This window comes from Lissotriton helveticus, chromosome 2_1 (assembly GCF_964261635.1).
Source record: "Lissotriton helveticus chromosome 2_1, aLisHel1.1, whole genome shotgun sequence".
Lineage (NCBI taxonomy): Eukaryota > Metazoa > Chordata > Amphibia > Caudata > Salamandridae > Lissotriton > Lissotriton helveticus.
In genome coordinates this window covers 1,415,812,731-1,415,836,507 of record NC_136059.1, presented here as the reverse complement: position 1 = coordinate 1,415,836,507, position 23,777 = coordinate 1,415,812,731, and the positions used below count along the sequence as shown (strand labels likewise).

At 46.4% G+C, this 23,777-nt stretch overlaps 1 protein-coding gene across 2 annotated transcripts in view; it reads right to left on the bottom strand.

Annotated features, from left to right (window-relative positions):
- LOC144818693 (coiled-coil domain-containing protein 17-like) overlaps window positions 1-23,777 on the bottom strand; it is an 874,964-nt gene that overhangs the window by 463,779 nt on the left and 387,408 nt on the right. The window contains exon 1 of one of the 2 annotated variants that reach the window (XM_078676347.1): window positions 20,434-21,220. The exons of the other annotated variant lie outside the window; for it this stretch is intronic. Within the exon in view, the coding sequence (XP_078532473.1) occupies window positions 20,434-20,524 (91 nt within the window). The 5' untranslated portion in view covers window positions 20,525-21,220. Of the gene's footprint in view, window positions 1-20,433; window positions 21,221-23,777 lie in introns of those variants that run through there. 2 annotated transcript variants of the gene reach the window in all.

Genomic DNA, 23,777 nt, shown 5'->3' with positions numbered 1-23,777 from the left:
TATGCCCAAACCTGATGGACATAAGGTGCTCCCTACTTCGAGTTTTATGGAACCAAAAGGGCATACCAAGTTGCAGGCAGACTGTGATGCTGTGCTTTAATCCTGAAGAGATTCAGTTAAATTGCAGACTAACAAAGTATTTTGATATAGTGGCCAGAAGACTCATGAGTTAGCCATATGGTTCATCCAAAGTACAGTAAGCAACAGCACTTCCATCCAACAAAGGACAGTCCGCTAAGCACTTGCCAAGTCACAACCACCCCTGGCATATTGAGGCACATTGACATTACAAACTTAGAAATGGACTATACCAAAATGCAATTGAGACTTTTATGAATTTATAGAGTGTAAAACACCTTTTTTCCTTATTCTTACACCATAAATGTAAAACAAAGCTTAAATGTTTTTTAATAATGGAAGTTCCTAACATTTTGAGTTTTAATTAACTGTACAATAGATGATTCTATTCTTTTCTATGCTATATATTTTTTTATAATCAAAACGGTGCAGCCTCTCAATCTGCACGGCCACTGCCTCCCTCGCCTCCAACAAGACCTGCTGCCTACTGTGTTGCTCAGGCGTGACTTGTTCCACTGCCCGCAAGCGCTGATCCGTAGTCTTTATATCTTGCAGTAGCGTCTTACGCACTCCAACCATGTTGGCAATACAGTGACCCCTTAACACAACCTTAAAGGCATCCCACTCCACAGCAGATGAGGACGCCATGCCCGTGTTCTCGAGGAAATATTGGGTAATACCTGCCCCCACTACCTCCCGAAAGACCTGATCTTCTAGGAGCTCTGGGTTTAATCGCCAAGTCGGGATTGCGGGGCACAGTTTATTTTGTGATGAAGCAGAGAATAGTTCACTCAGTGGAGTAGTTGAACCAGGTGAAAAGGTAAATCACAGTTAAAAAAGTGTATGCCACCCACTCCTATACAATGGAGGGACATATCTATATTTGCTCACCTCCCCACTGAGCTGACTAAAACTTCTTGGTATCACAAATGATGGTGCTGAGATAGTTTTCGCAGTTTGTCAAAGGTCTTCCTGTTGGTTTCTGAAGTAGAAGTAAAAGCAATCTGTCTGGTAGAATAGGATACATTTGAGGATGTCAGCCCATTGACTGGCTGGCAGGAGGCCACCATCTTCTGCTTGGTCTGGCCAAATAATCTGGTATCATCCTTGATTGGGACATTGATCTGTTTAAAGCATTAGGCCACCAGTTGTGTTGCTGCATATTTTGCCGACCATTGTCAAGTGTGCTCTTTGGCCATGCCTCTAAGGGGTTAAGGAGGCCATTTTCATTGCCCTTGTTGGGTTGGGGTAATGGGGGATGTTTTACAGATTTTGCCTCCATCCTTTCAAATACGGACATTTGTTTTGTTGGCTTACTCTGTGAGCAAAGGCAATGTCTGTCTTCTTTCATCCTCAGTGTCACCGGTATCTTACTATTCCATGATCAGCAGACTGTATGTGGGTGGGTAGTGTTGTAACCGTCCCCTGAGATAAACACTGCCCTGTAAAGTGGCTGTAAGGCAAGTAGCAGGTGCTTTCTAAAACACCTTTACATAATTAAAAGAAGCATTTGCCAAGCTAATGGGTCTGATGTAAGTCCAGCCTTTCAGTTTCATCAATGCTTCTTTTGTCATGGTTTTTGTAAAACTTTATGGTAGGTGGGTCTTCCAAGCACTGACCCCTTGAATGTTGTGGTACAAGAATATTGAGGACTGAATATCATGGGACAAAATATTGAATGTAAGTGCATATAAACGAAGTATAGATGTTCTATTCTTAACTCCACATCTACATACCTTGAATATATATATCACTATGCTGATAGTAAGGGTGCACATCATTGCCCATATTTTTTTTTAAATGTCACAACCCAAGGAAAGGTTTGGGTCCCAAATCCCACACATTTCCACAGCAGACCAGGGCACTGAAGGAAACTACTTGGGGGCAGACATGTTCTTTCTGAAAGAGCAGAATGCTGTCACTTACAGTAAAGTTAGCCAATGGCTGAAGTAGGATGCCCGATGCTGTATAGTGTACAGGTCAGAAGGAAAATAAAATTTACACAACCAGAAACTGATGGATAAAGAGGGCTGGTTGAAAGTCACTACAACTAAGACTATTCCATATATAATTTTTGTGAAATCAAAAGATTTAGCCGAACGCCAGACCTTAAAATAGGATATAACAACAAAATATGCCCATGTGTACTTGGCCCTGTGTTGGAGTGGTACAAAGGGTACAAAAGTTTGCCTGTTATCTGTGTCATGAGCAGGTGATTGACATAACGCTGATGCCGGAACTCTTCAGGAACTCCCCCATCTGTGTTTCAGTGTTGGGGCTTCTGATATGATTCTATAAGGCTAAATTCATCGCATTAACTCCTACCAGAACCGATGAGGTGCAACAACGTCACAGATTTGGGTCCTTGTCATCATAAAACATAGCACTTTGCTATGTTTTGTGAACATTATAATTCCTTAAGACAAAAGTTAACTTTATATCTGCTTAGAGGGAAACAATTTATGTAAGTTAGACCTGCCTTAACCTTTTAGCAGATGTTGTGGAATGAATGTATATGCAATGGGAGGTCACTTCAGGCCACCAAGCACTTTCTGCTATTTTGCACCTTGTATCCCTCAAAGTGTTGTATGGGAGTGAAGTTGAGGATTGGCGAAGATAAAACAGGGCAAGCTGTTTTTCTTTTACTGGTAAACGTGTATATTCCCCCAGGGAGAGCATCCAACTCACTGGTTGATTCAATCTGTACTTATGTGCAAAGGATGAGTGTCACTGAAGAATGCTCGCGGATTGAGATGGTGGGTGATTTAAATGCCAAACTATCCAACGATGCAGTCATATCTTTTTCAAACCTTGCATTGGCGGAAGTATGGTCCATTCCTGATTCTGTACTACCAGATCATTTAAGACCAGATAAACGAGGCCTGTAAACTCCTGCACAGTTTGAGAAATTTTGACCTAGTAATGTTAAATGGCAGATTTCCAGAGGATTCCCCAGCCTCTTATACTTATCGGGCCCACATGGTCACTCATTAATTGATTACATGATGGTATCTTACAAACTTCTTAGTGTATGTACACAATGTAAGGTATTTAAAACAAGCATGAGTGATCATAGAATTTTGGCTGTCAATGTTGATATAGAAATCGAGAAGCCTGAACTCTGGAATCACAGGGACGAAAAGGCTTTATATAATTGCAGTAATGGGCGCACTTGTTGGTCAAATAATTTGCTCCCAAGTTTTAAGAGAGTCTTTGAAAATATTGCTCTTATTTGTACTAAAGAAACCCCTATTGACAGGTTTGAGAGAATCTTTGCTGCTATTAGAACTTTTGGAAGAAAAAAGCTTCTTGCAAATCGAATATCCCCCATCATCCGTAAAGTCATAGCCAATTATCAGCATGGTTTTGTGCCTGGAAGATCTACGGCTAATCACATTCAAAGAGTGATTACCCTATTTGACCATTCGGAAATCACGGGAGACCCTATGGCATTGGTCCTTCTCGACGCCGAGAAGGTCTTCGATAGGGTCCCTTGGCGGTTTCTGTGGTGTGCCATGGCCAGGGTTGGTATTCCTCCGGGGTTTATTCAGGCCGTGCAACAACTATACGTCGACCCCAGGGCTATGGTAATGGTGAATGGTAGTCTCACAAAGGAGCTGATCATAACCAGAGGAACTCGGCAGGGGTGCCCATGCTCCCCCCTACTCTTTGCATTGTATCTTGACCCTTACATTCAAAGACTGGAAGAAAATAGTGAGATAGAACCAATTATATCACAGGGCTATGTCACCAAAACCTTGGCCTATGCCGACGACATAGCCATCGTGACCACAAACCCAAAAACTGCAATGCCCACCATCTCCAGTAAGGCAACAAGGTTTGGGGTGATTTCAGGATATGCACTCAATCAGGGGAAGACTCAGATTGTTATAAATAAGGAGGTAGAGATGAATGACCCTTTAGTGGTTAGCGAGGCGACGTACTTGGGTATCTCCATTACATCCAAGCTTGAGTGTTTAGTGGACCGAAATGTGAAACCTATGATGAGTGGCATGCAAAAAGATCTGCGGCGGTTAGATAATCTACATCTCTCGCTTATAGGTAGGGCCAATGCCTTGAAAATGGGTTTTTTCCCTAAAATTCTTTATCTTTTCAGAACTATCTGCTTAGAATTCTCTGATCAATGCCTGAAATCAATGGAACGTACCTTTTCTAGCTTTATCTGGGCCTATGCTCAACCCCGGCATGCCTATAATTTTTTTTTTATAACATTTTATTGAATAAGAACAGTAAGTATGAAAAATACATTGTAGCAAGCATGACAATTAGGGTACAACACTGATCTGGCCAATCAGGCCTCGTATGTCACATGTAGCGGAGCAGAGTATCAAGTACCATCAGATTTGGCCCAAAACATACAGTTAAGCAATCATGACAATTAGAGTACACCACTGGTCTAAGCAATCCGGCCTCTCATTCCAAACGTAATTGATCAAATACCTCTAGTTTTGGTTCGAAACTCTAAACCTATCTTCCCTATCTCTTCCTGACTCACTCCTCGGCAATATCCTCATCCGAATCTGTTTGATCGTCTTCTTGCAGTGGTTCACAAATCTCCCCCCTGAACATGTTCCACTGGGTCCAAATCTTGTTCCATTTACGTGGACATGCCCTTGCTGTATAGACCGCCCTTTCTGTAATCATCACCATATCCATGTTCGTGCACCACTGTGCTAACGTGGGAAGTTCTGCTGCGCCCCATTTCTGGGCTACGTCTCTCTTCGCTACTAGCATGCCTACTGTAGACCAGGTTTGACCGTATCTAGTGAGGTCATTCGGCTCCCATACGTTTAGCAGGCATTTGCGTGGCGCAGCAAGGGACACCTCCAGCGTCTGGGAGATGGTACGTATTACTTGTCTCCAATACTCGGCTATACGGGGACATTCCCACATGGTATGTATAAATGTTCCCTCCTCCCCACACCCGCGAAGACAATAGGGGTGTTGGGCCCGTTGTATTTTGTGTAGAGTAGTTCTTGTGTAATACCCTCGGTGTAGGATTTTGAGCTGTACTAGACGGAACTTAGCCGAGATGCCCACCTTCTTTGGAGATGCCAGAGCCTCGTTCCATTCCGAATCATCCATGTCTCCTAATTCAACTACTCATTTCTCTCTCAATTTTGATGTAGGGTCTGGTAGATTGTTAATCAATTTACGATAGGTCAGGGATGTGGCGCGTTGTTGCATGTGGTCCGTGAGAAGGCGGTCTTCAAGAGGGGATGCCTCCGGGACCACTGTGTCTGCTGGTATGACCGTAAGCAAAGCATGCCTGATTTGCACATATCTATACGATTCAGTCGCTCCTAAGTCATATTGTTGTTGTAGCTGGGTAAAGGGAACCACCTTTCCCTTGTCCCATAGGTCTCCTACCATTGATATACCAATGTTGTCCCACTGCGTGAAGCCCTTACTGTGTCTTAGTCGCCCCAAGGTTTTGGTGTCCCATAGTGGGGTAAGTTTAGTGATTTTACCTTTCCACCCTAGTTTAGCCTGTGCTGTATGCCACAGTGTGGTCGTGAGTTTTGTGGGACCCACCATCTTCGTTGCCAGTCTTTTGTCGTATAGGGCTGCGAGCATACTGTTGGTACCCATCTGCGCCCTATCGGCCCTATATGCTGGGTCATCCTGGGGGGCATGTAGCCATTGATGGATGGTCCTTAGCTGCGCCGCCCAGTAATACAATTGTAGGTTTGGCAGTGAAATCCCCCCTCATACCAACTCCTGTTCATTTTAGCGAGCGCTATGCGTGCTGGGCGATTGCTCCATAGCAAGTTGGACACCAGAGCAGACACCTCCCTGAAATACCACGGTGGTACCGGGTAGGGTGCATTGTCGAGAGCATAGAGAAATCTCGGCAGCGCCATCAAATGGCAAAGTGCCACTCTGCCCAGCAGTGTCAAAGGCAATGTCGCCCAGTGTTTTACATCATGTCTCAAACGTTCTAGCGGTGGTTTCAATTTTTTTTTCAAAGAAGTCCATCCGGTCCACTGTGACATGTATACCAAAGTACTTAAAAGAAGTCCCAGCTAGTCGTAGAGGGCAGTCAGTACCAAGAACGGGAGCCGGTCCCCGTAGCACATACAGCTCTGATTTTGCCCAGTTTATGGGATAACCTGAGGTCTTCCCCTGCGTATCACAAAGTGCCAGGAGTTCCGGTATGCCATGTTCCGGATCCACCAGGTACACCAGCATATCGTCTGCGTAGAGTGAGAGACGATCCTCCCACCCCTCTGCCCAGGTGATCCCTTTCAACAGGGGGGTTGCACGTATCAATGTTGCCAGGGGTTCAAGCACTATCGCAAAGAGTAGTGGCGATAAGGAACAACCCTGACGTGTTCCCCTCGCCAACGGAATCGTATGGGAAATATGGCCGTTCGCCGTGACCTGAGCAATTGGGTTAGTGTACAGCAAACAAACCCATGCTATAAAGTTAGGACCAAACCCCACGTGGGACAGGACCTCAAAAAGATATTGCCATTCCACCATATCGAAGGCCATTTTCGCATCGAGTGCCAATATGACCGCTGGAGCCGATTGTGACGGCGCTCTGGCCAACACACCATGTACTCGCCTTAGGTTGAGGGCCGTGTTTCTATGAGGCATAAAGCCCGATTGGTCTGGATGAATCAACTGCGGGAGGTGGGAGATCAGCCTATTAGCTAAGAGTTTTGCCAAAATGTTTGCTTCCGCATTGAGATGGGAGATTGGGCGATATGACGTACAGTCCGCCAGTGGTTTCCCGGGTTTTGGGATCGCCACAATTGTCGCGGTTCGTTGGTCTAACGGGAGTTCGGCCTTCGTCAGACAGTCAGTGTACATTGCCAATAGGGGCCCACTGAGCTTTTCGGACATGGTTTTATACCATTCTATTGGGATGCCGTTGGGTTCCAGTGCTTTCCCTGACTGCACGGCATGTATGGCTCATTGTACCTCCTCAGCAGTGATATCTGCTTCTAGCTCTGTGGCAGCTTCTGGTGTCAGCGTTCACGTCACAATGTGGCTAAGTGAAGCTCGAGCTGCTTCCGCCGTCACTTCTTTATCTGGGGTGTAGACAGCCTCAAAGTGCTCTGCAAGGGCCAGCACTATTTCTTCCGGGCGTGTTTGGGCTATCCCATCCTTGGTGTACAATTGTTGTATTTACTTAGTGCTACCCCCTCTCCTGTCCAACCAGGCCAACATTTTCCCCGCCTTGTCCCCTACATCGTATACCCTATGTGTGGTTGCTGCAATATGTTCAACCGTCCGGTGTTGTAGATGCTCCCTGTACTGCTGCTGACGTGTATGTAGGGTGTGGGACGTGTCTGGTGTAGGGTCCGCCATATGGGCCTCGTTTGCTGCGTGTAATGCTAGTTCTAACTCGGACAACTCCCGTTGTTGCTCGCGCCTATATCCCGTAATGGACGTTATAGCCTGTCCCCGAAGTACCGTCTTGTACGCCTCCCAGAGAATAGCGGGAGAAGCTACCGATGCCGTGTTTTCATCGAAGTAGTGTTTAGTCATTTTTTAGAGTTCCTTTTTAATTTTAGGGACGTTGAGATACGTTGTGTAGATGGGATATATCCTTCTACGTGATTTCTCTTGGGTGGAAAGAGTTAATGTTAATGGGGAGTGATCAGATATCCCCCTGGGTTGGATTTCTACCTTGTCAACCTGCTGTAAGCCGTTCCCTAACGCCATCAAGTAGTCAATCCACGACAGACTGTTATGTACCGTGGAATGGTAAGTGTACTGTTTTGCGGTGGGGTGTGTGTGTCTCCAGATATCTATTAGGCCCAAAGCCTCCATGAAGCTCTGGAAGCGGGATGGTCCCGGCCCTCTGGTCCGAGCCGGGAATCTGTCCGCTAGAGCATCTACTGTTGCGTTGAAGTCACCCCCGATAACTATATCCCCCGCAGGCAGAGTCAGAAGAAAGTCACCCAACGCTGGCAACATGACTGAGTGGAGTGCCTGAGGAATATAGACGGACACAACGTTCAGGAGCCTCTCCTCCCATTGCCCCATAATCGCTGCGAAACAACCCTGCTCATCGACTTTAGTGTGCAGAATGATGAACGGGGAGGATTTTTTAACGAGGATACCCGTCCCCCTTGAGCCCGATGTGAATTCAGAGTGCACCGCCATTTTATAACCTCTCCTGTCCATCGCCCAGGATGCCCCACCTGTGAGGTGCGTTTCCTGCAAGAGGACCAATGCAGGCCCCTGTCTTTTCACCGCCTGTAATACCAATCCCCTATTGATTTTGTCCCCTAACCCTTTCACAATCCAGGTCATCATTCTGAGAGGTGTTACCGGCGCCCTCAGTGTCCCACCATCAGGCGCAGCAGTTTGGGAGTCGTATATCACTGTATTTGTGTCCACATCTGTGCCAGGATTTCCCACCCCCCACCAGTGCATTCTGTGCGCTCCAAAAGCCTAAATAGCGTGTGCACCCGGTCTTATGTCTTGCTGCTACGTGTATAACCTGAAAAACAAGAACTACCCCCCCCCTTCGCTTCCCCCCTCCCTGCCTCCCTGCTGAACGGACATTGAACCGCCCGCCCCCCCAACTTAGCAGAGTGCTTTACCCATCCCCAAACCAGTGTACTTGCTTGCTGGGGTGAAAGGCCCCCCAGAGTAGGCGGCCCCTCTTGCCTTCTTTGGAGTCCCTTAGTCCAGTGTCCAAGTGCGGCCCGACCTTCAGTGTCCTTAGTAACTAAGACTCCTGTGAACACCAGGCGTTCATGATTCCGCTCCGAGGTGAGCCCCTAATTCCTCCTGTGCTGGTGACCGGTCTGTATTATCTCGTCCTGATGCCTGCGGGTCCGCGTGGTTGTCTTCTCGCTGGCCCCGGTTGTTCCTGTTTGTGCGGCGAGGCAGTCCAACCTGTCTCCATCCCTCCAGACAGTCTTCGGCCGCCTCCGGCGAGTCAAAGAACCATGTTTTGTTGTCTGCAACTACTCTCAGCCTGGCCGGAAACAGCATTGAATAAGGTAGTTCCTTCGCTCTTAGTGCCTTTTTTACGTCCAGAAAAGTTCTTCTTCGACGGGAGTCTTTGGCTGTATAATCCGGAAAGAAGGCGACCTTGGAGTTCTGAATCCGGATTGCTGATGACACCCTCGCCGCCTGCAAGATTGCATCCCGGTCGCGGAAGTTGAAGAGCCTTGCTAATATTGGTCTCGGAGGTGCACCCGGTTTTGGTCTTTCACCGGGGACTCTATGTGCCCTTTCCACTGAGAAGAAGTGCGAAAGCCCCTTGGGTTGGAGTCTCGTCTTGATCAGCTCTTCCACATAGAGGTCTGTCGCTCGGGTACCTTCAGATTCCGGAACCCCAAGAATTCTGACGTTATTCCTTCTCGAGCGTCCCTCCTGATCATCCAGCTTCTCCTTGAGTGATTTGTTTTCGACCTCCATGCGCTCCACCGCTATTTGCAGTTCCGAGACGTCCTCCACCAAGGATTTTGTGACCACCTCGATCTCCTTCACACGTTCGGTCATTTTGTGGAAGTCTGCGCGCAAGAGGGTGACATCTGTGGAGATCGACCCCACTGTAGCTTGTACCTGTGTTAATGCCTTCATTACATCTTCTAGCGTTACTTTTTTGGACCCTTCACAATCCGGCGTTTTCCCCGTGGATGTTCGTGGCTCTGCGTGGGGAGGGTTGTGTTTATCATAGGCGAACTTATCCAGTCTTGCCTGCGTCAAAGTGCTCCTTATGCCTTTGCCCGCCATGGTTCCTACCGTCAAGGCCCCACCGCAGCTGGACTGCTACACTGTCTCTCGATGCTGAGAGGTATTTGGGGAGGTAGAGTGTCCCCTGGAAGCCGCAGTGCGCTTTCAGTCAGTTTCTCCTCAGCTTGTATATCCGCTGTGCCCACAGCTCCAGGCAGCCTCAGGTTGCGCGTTTCAAGACTCACACATACTCCTCTCCCTGGGCTGGCCAGCCCCGGCTGCAGAGAGATCAGGTGCAACGCTATGGGGAACTGCTCCAACTGCTCCCTTCGGGCCAGGCACGTGCCTCCCACCGTAGCCTTCTCCTCCCAGGGAGCCTTCAGGCCACCTCACATGCAGTTCAGGCCGCGAGTCCAGGCGATGTGCAAGGGACTCCTGCCACCCTTCCGCCCCGGCCGCAGCGGACGGTTCCAATCCATGTGGCACTTCTGTCCAATCACAACCCCCCACTTCTGTGTCGCAGGCCGCTGCTATGACGTGTTTTAGCTCCACTCCATCAGTCACTAAGTTAAGTGCGACCTCACTCTCTGACAAAGGTAAGAATTCCCTGGCGGTAGGTTTATTGAACTGTAGATCTCTCCCACGGCACTCAGCAGAGGTTAACCTTCTGTTATAAGATTCAGATTTAGATATCTTGTTTCTGACGGAAACGTGGTTAAGCCCCAGTTCCGACGTCGACATTGTGCAAGCCCTTCCGCCGGGTTACCTTGTCTATCATCTGGATAGACCCGAGGGGCGAGGGGGTGGCCTCGCTATTTTATATAGGGACTCTTTTGGATGTAGGGCTCAGAATGGAGCTATTTTGGACTGTGAAAGTTGCCATTTTGCTTTGCGATTATCCCCCACAGCCTCGATATCAGGTATACTGATTTACCGGCCCCCGGGCGGTCTGGGTAACTTCGTGAGCTCCCTCATGGAATCAGTGACGATCTTGGCCTCATCTACGGCCAATTTCATGGTGTTGGGAGATCTCAACCTTCACTTCGACGATCCCACTGATCTAGTAGCCCAAGATCTTCAGGGCGACTTGAAAGCCTGCGAGTTGGTCTTAATTAATTCTGGGGCCACGCACGAAAAGGGTCACCTACTGGACCCAATGTTCTCTAACATTCCTCTTCTTATGGCTAGGCCTGCTCTTCCCCTCCCGTGGTCTGACCACTTCCTGGTATTGGCACTCTGGCAAGTTGATTCACGGCCCACAGGTGTTAAGCAGGCCTTCCTGGTGCACAGACCCTGGTCCAGACTATCGATTAATGATTGGTCCGCCAAGCTGAAAGAAATGCCTCTTCCCTGTGAGTCGGATCCAATTAAGAGCGATGCCAATATCAACCACTGGCTGTCCGCCTCTTTAGATGCCCTCATACCGAAAAAGAGAGTACAAAAGAGGGAGAAAAGAGTAGGATCGGCTCCGTGGTTCTCTGGCGAGCTTCGTGCCCTCAGGAAGGGATGTAAAAAGCTGGAGAGGTTGTGGAGGAAGAAATGGGAGACATCCAGGAGAGATGAATATCGGGCCACCATGAGGGGCTATAAGTCCTCTCTTCGACAGGCAAAAGCTCAATTTTTTGAAGAGCGTATAAAATCTGCCTCTAGCTCCTCGAGAGAGAGCTTCAAAGTGGTTAAAGAACTTCTCAAAGTTCCTGTGCCTGTAGTCATTTATGACAAACAGAAATGTACGGAGCTAGCAGAGTTCTTCCACACAAAAATCGTGAGGATTTTGAATACCTTACCCCAGCCTATGCCGACCCAGGATAAGGGGAATCAGGACAGAGGAACACAGGCTAGTGAGATAGCCCCCCACCTTGAATCTTTCGGCCCAGTATCAGTGACCGAAGTCTCCAAAGCCTTAGCATCCCTGAAAAGTGGTTCCCCTATGGACTCGGTTCACATGAAGTTCCTTAAACTAGCAGCTGCTTCCATTGTCGCTCCTGTGACAGACCTACTGAACGCCTCCTTTGCCCAGGGCTTGGTACCACCGACTTGGAAAACAGCTGTTGTTAAGGCACTTTTAAAAAAGCCCAACCTGGATCCTTCGGACCTGTCGAATTTCAGGCCCATTTCCCTGCTGCCGGGTATAAGCAAAATTGCTGAAAGGCTGGTTAACCAACAACTGTCAGGCTTCTTGGAGTCCAACGGTTTGCTCCGAGTTTCGCAAACCGGTTTTCGTCCAGGTCAGAGCACCGACACTGCCCTCTTGGCGGTCGTTGATGAATCTAGGCGCATTCTGGACTCAGGAGGGTCAGTGGCAGTGATCCTCCTGGACCTCAGTGCGGCGTTTGACACCGTGAACCATCAGGTGTTGATCCAGCGGCTGGCTGAGGTAGGGGTGAGCGGGGTTGCTCTGCAGTGGGTGAGATCATTTCTCACCGGACGAACATACCAGGTCTGGGAAGGCAGTGAGCGATCAAAATCGATCCCCCTCCAATGCGGAGTGCCACAGGGCTCTTCTCTCAGCCCGACATTGTTTAATGTATATATGGCCCCCTTGGAGGATATAGTGGCACCGTATGACATCAAGATCGTCAGTTATGCGGATGACACGCAGTTGGTGGTCTCTCTCTCCCAACTGGCGGTGAATCCGGATATACTGCACTCCTGCCTGTCGGACGTTCACTCCTGGATGGAAGAATCAGCCCTTAAATTGAACGGGTCGAAGACGGAAATAATGCTGTTAGGGAGTAAAACCCCTTTTCTCCCTTTGACCAGCTGGCCGAGCTGTATGGGAGACCTTCCGGACCCCAAAGAGGTGATCAAGAGCCTGGGAGTCTGGCTTGAGCAAGACTTGTCACTCCGGACCCAAGCTAAGAAAACTGCTGGAGTGTGCTTTGCGTTGCTACGGTCTGCCCGCAAAATCTTTCCGCTTCTACCTGTAACATCTAGGAAGCTGCTGATTCAGGGCCTTATAACATCTAGATTGGACTATAGCAATGCCATCTTTCTGGGCGCCCCTGATTCCACTTTTAAGAAACTCCAGCAGGTCCAAAATGCAGCGGCAAGATTGCTCATGGACGTTCCTAGGACGCAATCAGCAAGACCTGCTCTTAAGGCGCTGCACTGGCTCCCAGTGCGGGAGAGAGTTATATTTAAGGCACTTTGTACAGCCCACAAAATCCTTCTGGGGAAAGGCCCCCCTATACTAAAGAATTTAGCGGTCCCATATAAAGCGGGTAGATCACTGCGCTCTGACCAAAAACACCTTCTTTTAGTCCCTAGAGTCAAAAGGTCTCGTACTGGCGGGAGAAGATTCCCAGTTAACACGGCGAAGCTGTGGAACTCGCTCCCTTCTAATTTACGCTCCGAAACTTGTACTCTGCGGTTCCGCAAGTGTCTCAAGACCTATCTGTTCCCTGCTTGAGTGCATTTACCTCGCCGTCTTTTCTATCTGATGGTGTCTGGATAAGCGCTGGGATGCCCGAGGGTAACTGCGCGCTATATAACATTTTTAAATAATAATAAATAAATAATAAATAAATAAATTAGCGCCAACGGGTGCGGTTATGTCTCCCCCCTTGGACGGGTGCCTTTCGACGGACGGGAGCTGCGGCTGCTCGGGTGCGCTACGTAGCGTGATCTATAACCTCAGTCCAGTGATGGCTTGCGAGTCGCGCCACTCCCTCCGCTCCCGCTGGTGTCTCCTGCGGTGATAGGGGTTCCGACTATGTCATCTGAGTTTGTGGTGTCCCAGATGTCTCACCGTTACTGCTGCCGCAGATGCTGTTTTTTGCTGCAGGGCAGACTTCCGGTGCCTCCCTCCCGGGCCGCCTCCACGTCCGCCAGGCCTGCAGGAAACACTACAGATCGGTGTTTCCAGTTGTCACTGAGGCCGCAGCCGGATGTCACTCGGCCCAGCTGCTTCCCGGTCTCGGTTGTGCACTGGAGTAGTAGCAGTCGGCGCCGCCCGGTCCCGGGCCTCGGGTCCTTCCTTCAGAGGCTTCTAAGTATCGGATAATGGTGCGGATTTATGGAGGAGGCCGCCTTACACTCGGAGCTTCCCATCTATGCTGCCGCCATGATCGGCTGCTAGCCACACCCCCGTGCCTATAAATTTTTGACCCTTCCTAGAGACAGAGGGGGGCTCGACCTGCCAAATCTTAAAGGATATTATTGGGCATCCGTCCTGCTCTATAGCCAGGAATTGTTGCAAAATATAAGGCTGGATAAGGTAATCGGGGGATGTCAGCCTTCTATATTTCAAATAATCTTAGGAAATAAAAGCAGCGGCTATCTATGGCAGCATCTTCATGATAGTTACCATAAGAAGGTCAAATTTAAGACTCTTATTAGCCGTTTTAAAACTTGGAAAGCGGTGAGGAAAATTCTGGTCATTGGGCGAGTTTCTTATTATACTCCTTTATGGGGCAACCCTGGCCTACCAGAAATCTTCAGAGATAATTGTATCAAGAAATGGGTCACGGCTGAAATTACACATATGGGTTGCCTGTTCTCAAGTGTAGGGTTGTTATCCTTTGAGGAATTATGAGAAAATTTCCAGCTGGATAGGAGGGATTTCTTTAAATATCTCCAAATTCGAGATTTCGTTACACGTAGAGCAACGTGAGGGGGTATCCCTGTGAAAATAAAGGTGGTAGAAACTCTAATTAATAGTAATAGAAACACCATTGGGGGGATATACTCAACAGTTAATATGCTGTTTCCAGATGACATGGAACGAACGGCACAAAAGTGGCAGGGGAAAATTGGCATAACCCCAGAGGAATTTTACATAACCTATGCAAAATCACAAACATGTCTCATGTCCACTAAATTACAGGCGCAATTTTATAAGACCTGCTTCTTCTTATATTACACTCCGGATAAAATTGCCAAATGGGGGACAGGTAAAGGGACATGCTGTCCTAGATGCCACCTATTCGAAGCTGATTGTGTGCATATCTTCTCCACATGTGATGGACTAACTCTGCTTAAACATGAGATTGAGAAATTCTTATCAATCGTATTAAAAAGAACAGTGAGGCTTTCTGATGAAACAATCTTGTTAGGGGCGGTTGACTCTGACCTCTCCGGAATTGGGGGCAAATTCATTTTTATTGCCATGGCTGTGTTAAGGATTTGCATTGCTTCTGCATGGCTGGATCCAATTGCGCCCTCGTTCCAACAGTGGCTTGCAAGGATATTAGCTGTATGTAATCTAGAAGTGGCCATTTATAAAAGAAAGGGTAAGAAGAGACGTAAACAGGGGTTGAGAATCTGGGCCCCTCTAACTGACTGGTGTCAAGCCCAATCGAGTATGGTTGATCCTGGGTGAATCCGCCGGTGTGATACTTATGCTTGGATCTGAATAATTTGCTTAGTAAAAGTTCAAACCGGCTCTAAGAACTTGTTTATGCCTTGCCTAAAAGGATAATTTACTTTATATTTTATGATGCACATCTTTTTGCTTTTCCTTTCCTTTTCTCTTCTTTTCTTTTTTCTTTGCTTGGCTTACACTCTTTTGACCAAATTGTATAAAGAATGCCTTAAACACCAAGGAAAATGTTTTTGATAAACTGTCAAAATTGGGTTTTGTGGATCATGTACAGAATGTTTTCATTTTTTTTCATTTGTTAAAGTGTTTGACCTGGAGGGCGGGCTGTGGGGGGGTGGGGTGTTTGTTTTTGGTGTATGTGAGAAAATCAATAAATATATTTAAAAAAAAAAAAGGATCTCCCCCATCTGTGTTTCAGTGATGGGGCTTCTGATATGATTCTATAGGGCTAAATTCATCGCATTAACTCCTGCCAGAACCGATGAGATGCAACAACGTCACAGATTTGGGTCCTTGTCATCATTAAACATTATGCACTTTGCTATGTTTTGTGAACATTCTAATTCCTTAAGACAAAAGTTAACTTTATATCTGCTTAGAGGGAAACAATTTATGTAAGTTAGACCTGCCTTAACCTTTTAGCAGATGTTGTGGAATGAATTTATATGCAATGGGAGGTCACTTCAGGCCACCAAGCACTTTCTGCTATTTTGCACCTTGTATCCCTCAAAGTGTTGTCTGGGAGTGAAGTTGAGGATTGGCGAAGATAAATCAGGGCAAGCTGTTTTTCTTTCACTGGTAAACGTGTATATTCCCCAGGGAGAACATCCAGCTCACTGGTTGATTCAATCTGTACTTGTGTGCAAAGTATGAGTGTCACTGAGGAATGCTCGCGGATTGAGATGGTGGGTGATTTTAATGCCAAACTATCCAACGATGCAGTCATGTCTTTTCCAAACCTTGAATTGGCGGAAGTATGGTCCATTCCAGATTCTGTACTGCCAGATCATTTAAGATCAGATAAACGAGGCCTGTTACTCCTGCACAGTTTGAGAACGTTTGACCTAGTAATGTTAAATGGCAGATTTCCAGAGCATACCCCAGCCTCTTATAATTATCGGGCCCACATGGTCACTCATTAATTGATTACATGATGGTATCTTACAAACTTCTTAGTGTATGTACACAATGTAATGTATTTAAAACAAGTATGAGTGATCATAGAATTTTGGCTGTCAATGTTGATATAGAAATCGAGAAGCCTGAACTCTGGAATCACAGGGACGAAAAGGCTTTATATAATTGCAGTAATGGGCACACTTGTTGGTCAAATAATTTGCTCCCAAGTTTTAAGAGAGTCTTTGAAAATATTGCTCTTATTTGTACTCAAGAAACCCCTATTGACAGGTTTGAGAGAATCTTGGCTGCAATTAGAACTTTTGGAAGAAAAAAGCAAGTTCATAGTTCTTCTCCATCAGTGATTATATCATGGGAAATTAAAAAATCGAATCGGGATATTAATGCTTTAATTAGAGAACAATTTAGGCTGTCTACAATACCAAGGCAAAGGGAAATTAACCGACTGAAACAGGTATGGAAAAGGAAAATGGTGTCGGAACGTAGAAGGGTCGAAGATTCAAATTGGGTTAAACTTCACGAGGTTGCTCAATCCGTTGATACTAGGAAATATTGGGTGCTGAAAGCAACATTTTGTGATGGGAGAGAGAAGTCAAAGCCCATTTTGATTCCAGATGTAGAATGGTCTACATATATTTCCCAGCTGTATACTTTAAATTCCGCAGTTGGTTCTGCCCAGTCCATGGGGAGCAAATATGGAGCACAAACATGCTTTGAAATAGAAGATTATATTAAAGGGGCAAGATACTCTAGTGCGATGGGCTCAGATGAATAAAACAGGATGGCGACATTTTTACACCCACTGTTTGTCCATTGTTATACCCATAGAGACATCCCACAATCCTGGAAGGGAAGTATAATAGTTCCACTATATAAAAAGGGTCCAAAAAATTCCCCTACCAGGTCTCTCGCCTGGATGCGACTGGCAAATTATTTGCAAAGAGCCTCCTTCCCCATCTGCAAGATTGGGCATTTGGAAATGATCTCATTCCCTTAGAACAAACAGGATTTCACAAAAACAGTGGGACCATGGATAATATCACAGCCTTGCAAACTTTACCCGAAAAGTATCCAGTGAGCCGGGGAATGCCGTTATATGCGGCTGTTATAGATTTCTCTACGGCATTCGATAGATCGGGGGACGTTGTGGAGAAAACTTGGTCACCATGGGGATACCAGGGAATTTATTACGATTGGTTATTGCACTTCACTCTTCTACTTGGACGCAGGTTTTATTGGGGGAGACACAGTGTCTTTCGAAAAAAATAGAAAGTAATATTGGGTTGAGCAAGGGTGTCTTTTGGCTCCTCTCTTTTTTCTATTTACATTTACATTAATGATTTGCCAAGAAGAGTGGGGCTCAGCAAAGGGGATTCCCCTAAATTAGAAACTTTAAAGTTGAGCTGTCTGCTATATGCAGATTATTATTTCAGAGTTTTATATAGCGCAAACATGACCTGAATCGGGTATCAGAGGGCTTTACTTAGCACCAGTTGCATTACATGAGGATACATACATTTTTGTTAGGCATGGGGAGATTAAGTGATTTGCCCAGAATCACAGGATGTTCAGCGTCATTGCCAAGACTGAAACCCAGTTCCCCAGATTCGAGGTCAGACGCCCTGATGCCATAATAATGGATTTGGACTTCAAAGACGCGTTGCTGAGTTGATTAGGTACACTGAAGAATACTATTTAAAAATAAATATTTTAAAGTGTAAATCTATGATTTTTAGTTATCAGGGATGTAAAGTCAGAAAAAACTTGGATTGGTTCTTGGGAAATGAGAAACTGGAAGTTGTCAAATTTTATCCATATTTAGGACAAATCTTTACAAACAGGTGTTCTGGTAGCAATCATATGGATCATTGTAAAGGCAAGGCAATTTCACAGGCCTTTGCAATCAATCGTTTGTAAACCCTCTGCGGGAAAAGACACTTCACACACATTTTATCAGTCTATAAAATAAAGATACCACCAGCATTGAGCTATGCTTGTGAAACAATAGATGCACAAGAGTGGGGTACATTTGAGAAAGTGGCGGGACGGATCTGGCGCTAAATATGTAATTTGAATCGCACTGCTCCTATTGCAGCGATTAGGCTTAAATTCGGTTTACTCTCCACTTATGTGTTATCTATGGCTGCATGCTTAAGATGGAGCAATTCAGAAAGGGGGTGGTGATGGACAGAGCATCTGAGTTAAACAGAACACTCATACCCAGTCAAAAGATCAGGGCTTGATCCATCACCGTTTTTTAGCTCGATTCAGAAAGGGGGTGGCCGAAGACGGCTGCAATGCCAGAAACCGGTCCCCGGAAGCTTGTTTCCTTTCCAGTAAAGAATTGGCTTGGTAGTTTGGTCTGCCCTGTTCCCATGATGCACTGGGCCAGGGACAGACTAATTTGCATGTAGCCAGGTTCTGAACTGGGATGGTGCAGTGAGCTAAAAAACGGTGATGGATCAAGCCCTGATCTTTTGACTGGGTATGAGTGTTCTGTTTAACTCAGATGCTCTGTCCATCACCACCCCCTTTTCTAAGATGGAGCAATGCAATAATAAAAAGCTCAGAGAACTTGTTACGGGTAGCACTATGTGAGGAAATCTTTGTCAGCATGAAAGAAAGGAGTTCTCTTTTTAGGAATCATTTAAAAGCCATAACAATGTTCGGCTAAGATATGGATAGTGCGGCGGATGTCTGTAAACGTGCTTTGAAAATTAGAATTAAAAAAACAATCTATTGGGTTTCTTGTGAAAGAGACAATAAAATGTGCGCAGAGAATAGTAATAATGATTGTATTGTGAGAAGTAGTATTTACAAAAAACATCCACCATATGTTTTATGGAATCTTAAACATGAAGTACGTAGAGTTATTCTGTTGCTTAGACTGAATTTACTCCCTCTAAGAATCGTAACAGGAGCTTGTGAGGGCATTGCTAGACAGGAAAGATTTTGCCACCTATGTAATTCCTGTATACAAGACTTAAATCATGTCCTATTTGTTTGCCCCAGATTACAACCAGTACGTCACAAATACCTAAGGAAATGTTCTTTAAAGTACAATATCACCACAGCAGAAGAGGTCCGCAACTGTCTGTTGGCACCTCCATCTGAACTTGTTTGCTTCAAAATGTTTAGCTTTTATAAACAATTTTTATATATATATTAGAATAGTATCTATTGATTTATTATGTATGTTTCTGAGCACTTGCACTTTTCTAACTTTTTTTTGCTGCTAACTAACAAGTACTGTATGCTGATTTACTATGTATGTATCTGTGCTCTTGCACTTCTCCAACACCTTGCTGCTAACTATCGAGTACTGTATGCTGCAAATTGTTCTGTGAAGTTTTAAATATTCTTGCACTGGTATTACGCTGCCGGTTATCTTGTACTGTATAGTGAATTGACAAATTCCCGCTTTTCACTACATGGTTTTCCTGCTGGTTATCTAGTACTGTATTGCAAATTGACAAATCCCCGTATTTTATTATATGGTTTTAATTTTGAAAGTTTTTTATGATAGCATTAGATTATAATATTTGTAAAAGTCCCCTAAGAACCCATTAATTGTAATTGGATTTATTATGGATCAATCCTCTTGGCACTTGAAAGTCTATTGAATGTTTCCCATTTATATGCTTTTCTTTGTTTTTATATGAAATGCTATGATGAATTTAGTACTTCACTGTCTCTCTTTATAGAGTGTAATGTTGATTTTTAAATGTATCTTTTTCTTTTATGTGGAACTCTTCAGAGTTCCAAATCATAATAAATAAAATAAAATAAATAAAAAATACCTCTTTCAGAAAACAGTTATTTCGCCCCATACTCAGCAGAGGATCTTTTAATGCTCACTGTGAGGGTTTGTACTATTTACAGTGTCTTGAGTCTCCTCTGATATTCTTTGCAGTTCTGAATTTTACCACTCAAGCACTGCGATTAAGGAAGAAATGTGCATTGTGATCCTTGTTTTGGACTTTGATGCAGGTTCCGCTTGATTGCTTAGGACAGTTTTGGTTGGTGTCAAGGTATTCCTATAGGCAATGTGAAATAAGGGTACAATCAACTCCGTAGGGCAATTTGTATTAATTTTATTTAGCATTTTAAGGAGTGAAAATATTTTAGCTTAAATGTGATTTTTATTAGGATTTTATTGAAGTGTGAAATCTCTGTATATGTTTTTATTGTGATTTTATGGTCCAGATTGACACACATTATCCCACCTGTTTCCTTATGAGAAGTGCCGGTAGTTTCCCATTTGAATTCCTGCCGGGGTAGTAATGGTGTTGATGGCGTACTCCTGCTGAGCGGCATCGTAGCAGCGGCCAGGAGAGGCTGCGACACCGGGTCGCAGGATTGTGGAGGAGGATTCCAGAGGTGCCCCGGGCCGGTATTGTGCCTAATGCGAATGGCGGCGTTCAAGCCCCGCGATCCAGGGAGAGAAAACACAGAGAGTAAGCCGTCTGCCTGAGTCCCCAGCTTGACGGCCTTCCCACATACTAGCTGGGAAACGCAGATTGCAGCGCAGGGGGCCTCGGCGGATTGAAGGAGTGAAGCTGAGGCAAAGCAAGTGCCGGCCGCCTGGGCTGCTCGGTACAGCGACGCCCTGACTGGGACTGCAGGCTTGCACAGAGGAGGGGGCGTGTCAGCCCTGGGTTTGCAGGACTCGGCGCTTCGGGGCTGGGCGAGGCGAGGCCCCGGCTCTGAGGCCTTCAAGACACTCGGAGGGAATACAGCGTCAGGGTCCACGAAACAAACGGTACTTAGGCATCACATGTGGCTGGAGGGTGGCGCATCGCTCCGATTGCTGGAGTTAAGAGAGGGCTGCCCCATAGCATCAACAGCAGGAGGTGAGGGCCCCCCCCCTTTTGCGCCCAGGGCCCTCAATTGTCTCCATGGTGACAGGAGTTACAGTTACAGTGCATTAAAAGACCCTACCAACGTTGCTGCCAGTATTTGCCCTCGCAGCTCACAAGGAGCTGCTTCAGCGCCTGCTACTCTTCCCCTCAGTCATCCGGGAACTGCTTTGCTGCCTGCCGCCATAATCCGCCGCAAGGGGCTAACCGGGACTACATCACCCAGAGTCCCCAGGGGCGCACGCTGATGACATCATCCCTTTGCGCCAGGAGGCGCTATTAAACCCCCGCAGGGCTCCCACAGCGCGGGACGCGCGCGGGCGAAGCCCGGGCGAAGGGCGGGCCCGTCCTCGACAGGAAGAGGCGGGGCGGGCCCCCCTCTTTTATTCTGGACCTTGGACTTAAGGTACTGTTTTTGCTGACCCTTGCCCATGCCCTGTGACTCATCTAGGCTTGCACCCGGGATCTGGTGTAAGTGGATATTCTCTGCTCCCCTACAGAATACATGTAATTGATTAGGGGTTAACTGTCTCTGATTGTTAGCATTGCTCCTCGTCACAAGTATTACCAACTGTCTGATCACTAATGGGTAAAAGGAAGGCAATGGAGGGGGGGGACTGCGAATAAGAAAGGCAAAAAGGTAAAAAAGGTAACCCATGCAGCAAGCAACTGCGTTCTAGATAGAATTGAGACTATAGTCAACGAATGTGAGGCAATTCTGGGAGATAATAACCCTGTACCTGGTATTGGCCTAGACTGCCAGGAGGAGGCTCCAGCTAGTGATTCATACAGATCAATTCCCTCAATGTTTAAAAAAAAGTCTGCACAACCTACCAACCCCATCTCTGGAGAAAGTTGAATCTCTGCAAAAAGAAGTAGTGTCCCTAAGGCAAGCGATTGATGTGTTACATCTTAGGGAGAACATCCCTGTTCCATCCTGTGCTCCGCCGATCCTACGACCTTCTCTGTCGCGGGCCTCGCTCAAAGCATGCAAGCCAACACCCGGCGCCTACACTGTGGGGAGTGGCAGAGTTTGTCCTGGGGGGCGAGGCCAGGGAACGCCATCAACCCTGATGGCCTTAGCCCCTGGTCCCAGCAAATCTTATGCCGAGTTAGTAAAAACATCTCAGGCCCGAAGCACCTTTGCCAAAACCGGGGGCCCCCAGGGACAGGGGTACGGAGCCACAAACTCGATCATAAACACCCAGGCTACAGTCTTTATGACTAAAGTCCTCAAACCTTATGTTAACCAAGAATACGAAAGTGGCGAATCCCTCCGCAATAAGGCCACCCATTGGTTACGGCATGTGAGGGGATGTAGATCCATAATCCGCGAGGACATTCTAAGAGCAAGAAGGGTCACATCACGTAATTCGAAGCTAGACTGCATCGAGCTACTGCTAACCGATGCAGTTCTTGCTGAGAACCTGCTAGCCCTGGAATTTCACACGTCCTCTCCAGAGTACTCCTCTATTCCAATTAGACGTTTCCCTATATGGGCCTCAATGGGAGAGGAGGCCCTAGAGACACCAGGGAGAACTGGGGGAGGATCGGGTTTGAGCAATGTGGATTGACTAGATGCAAGGTCAAATGAATATTCGAGCCTAGATAACCTAGAAGCTAGTTACCCAGAGATTGCCATCGCCACAACACCTAGCCACAATGGGATTTGTCAGGGTGAGGGTGGCGAGGCCGGAGAAGTACTGCCACCACACAGTATTGGGGACATTCCATCTAGGGAGGCTAGGTCTAACCTAAAAACTATCAATCTTCTCTCCTGGAATGTGGCAGGCCTGGAGAAGAAGCTTTTGCTCCCAGAATAGAACAACTTTGTGGAGAAATTCGAGATTTCTATCTTTCAAGAGACTTGGAGTTAACATCTCTCCACAAATCTGGTTTCCCTTCCTACTCTATCCCGGCAACTAGCTCAGGCAAGGGACGCCCCTCTGGGGGGGCTAGTGATCTGGGTTAGTATCTCCCTGGACTGGGTAATCACAGTTCACGAGAGCTCATCACATGACATTTTACATCTGTCAATTAAAGGTTCACCTAATAGTGCGGCACTGGAAATATTTAATGTCTATGCTAGAGGCTCTTCAAATGCCCAGATATCCCCGACCATAGTAGCTTTGGAATCTCTACTTTCCGGCATTTCACCACACTCTAATATTATAGTAGCGGGGGACCTCAACTGTACGTACGAACCGCTGAGTACAGAAGATCTGTTGAGTGTCACTGAAGAAGATGCTTAATGGGCCGTTCCGTCACTTAGTCTCCCTCCCATTAAAAAGTGGTCACAGAGGAGGGCCAAATTAATGCCCTCACCTTGGAATTTAATTTGAGGGCGTCTAATGGGAGGACAAGATCAGACCCAAATGGCGCGAACACCTTTAACAGGATTAGCTCACCATCTATAATAGATTATATCCTTCTTGATCTTAGTCTATGGGGAGATCTACAGGATATGGAGGTTAAACCCTCTATAGATAGTGATCATAACCCCCTCAGCCTAGCTATTAATAATCTTTGGTCAACGGCCGCTAGACTGGAATATACCCCTCCCGCATTAAAAACTAGAGAGGTAAGCCCCTCCAATTGTAATAGGCGCCTTAAATGGCTGAAAATCTCCCAACAGGCCGACAAACTGCAGCATACTAAGCATGTGTTGGAGTAGAAGAGCGTAGAACTTATGGGGCTTTCCAGTGAAGGGA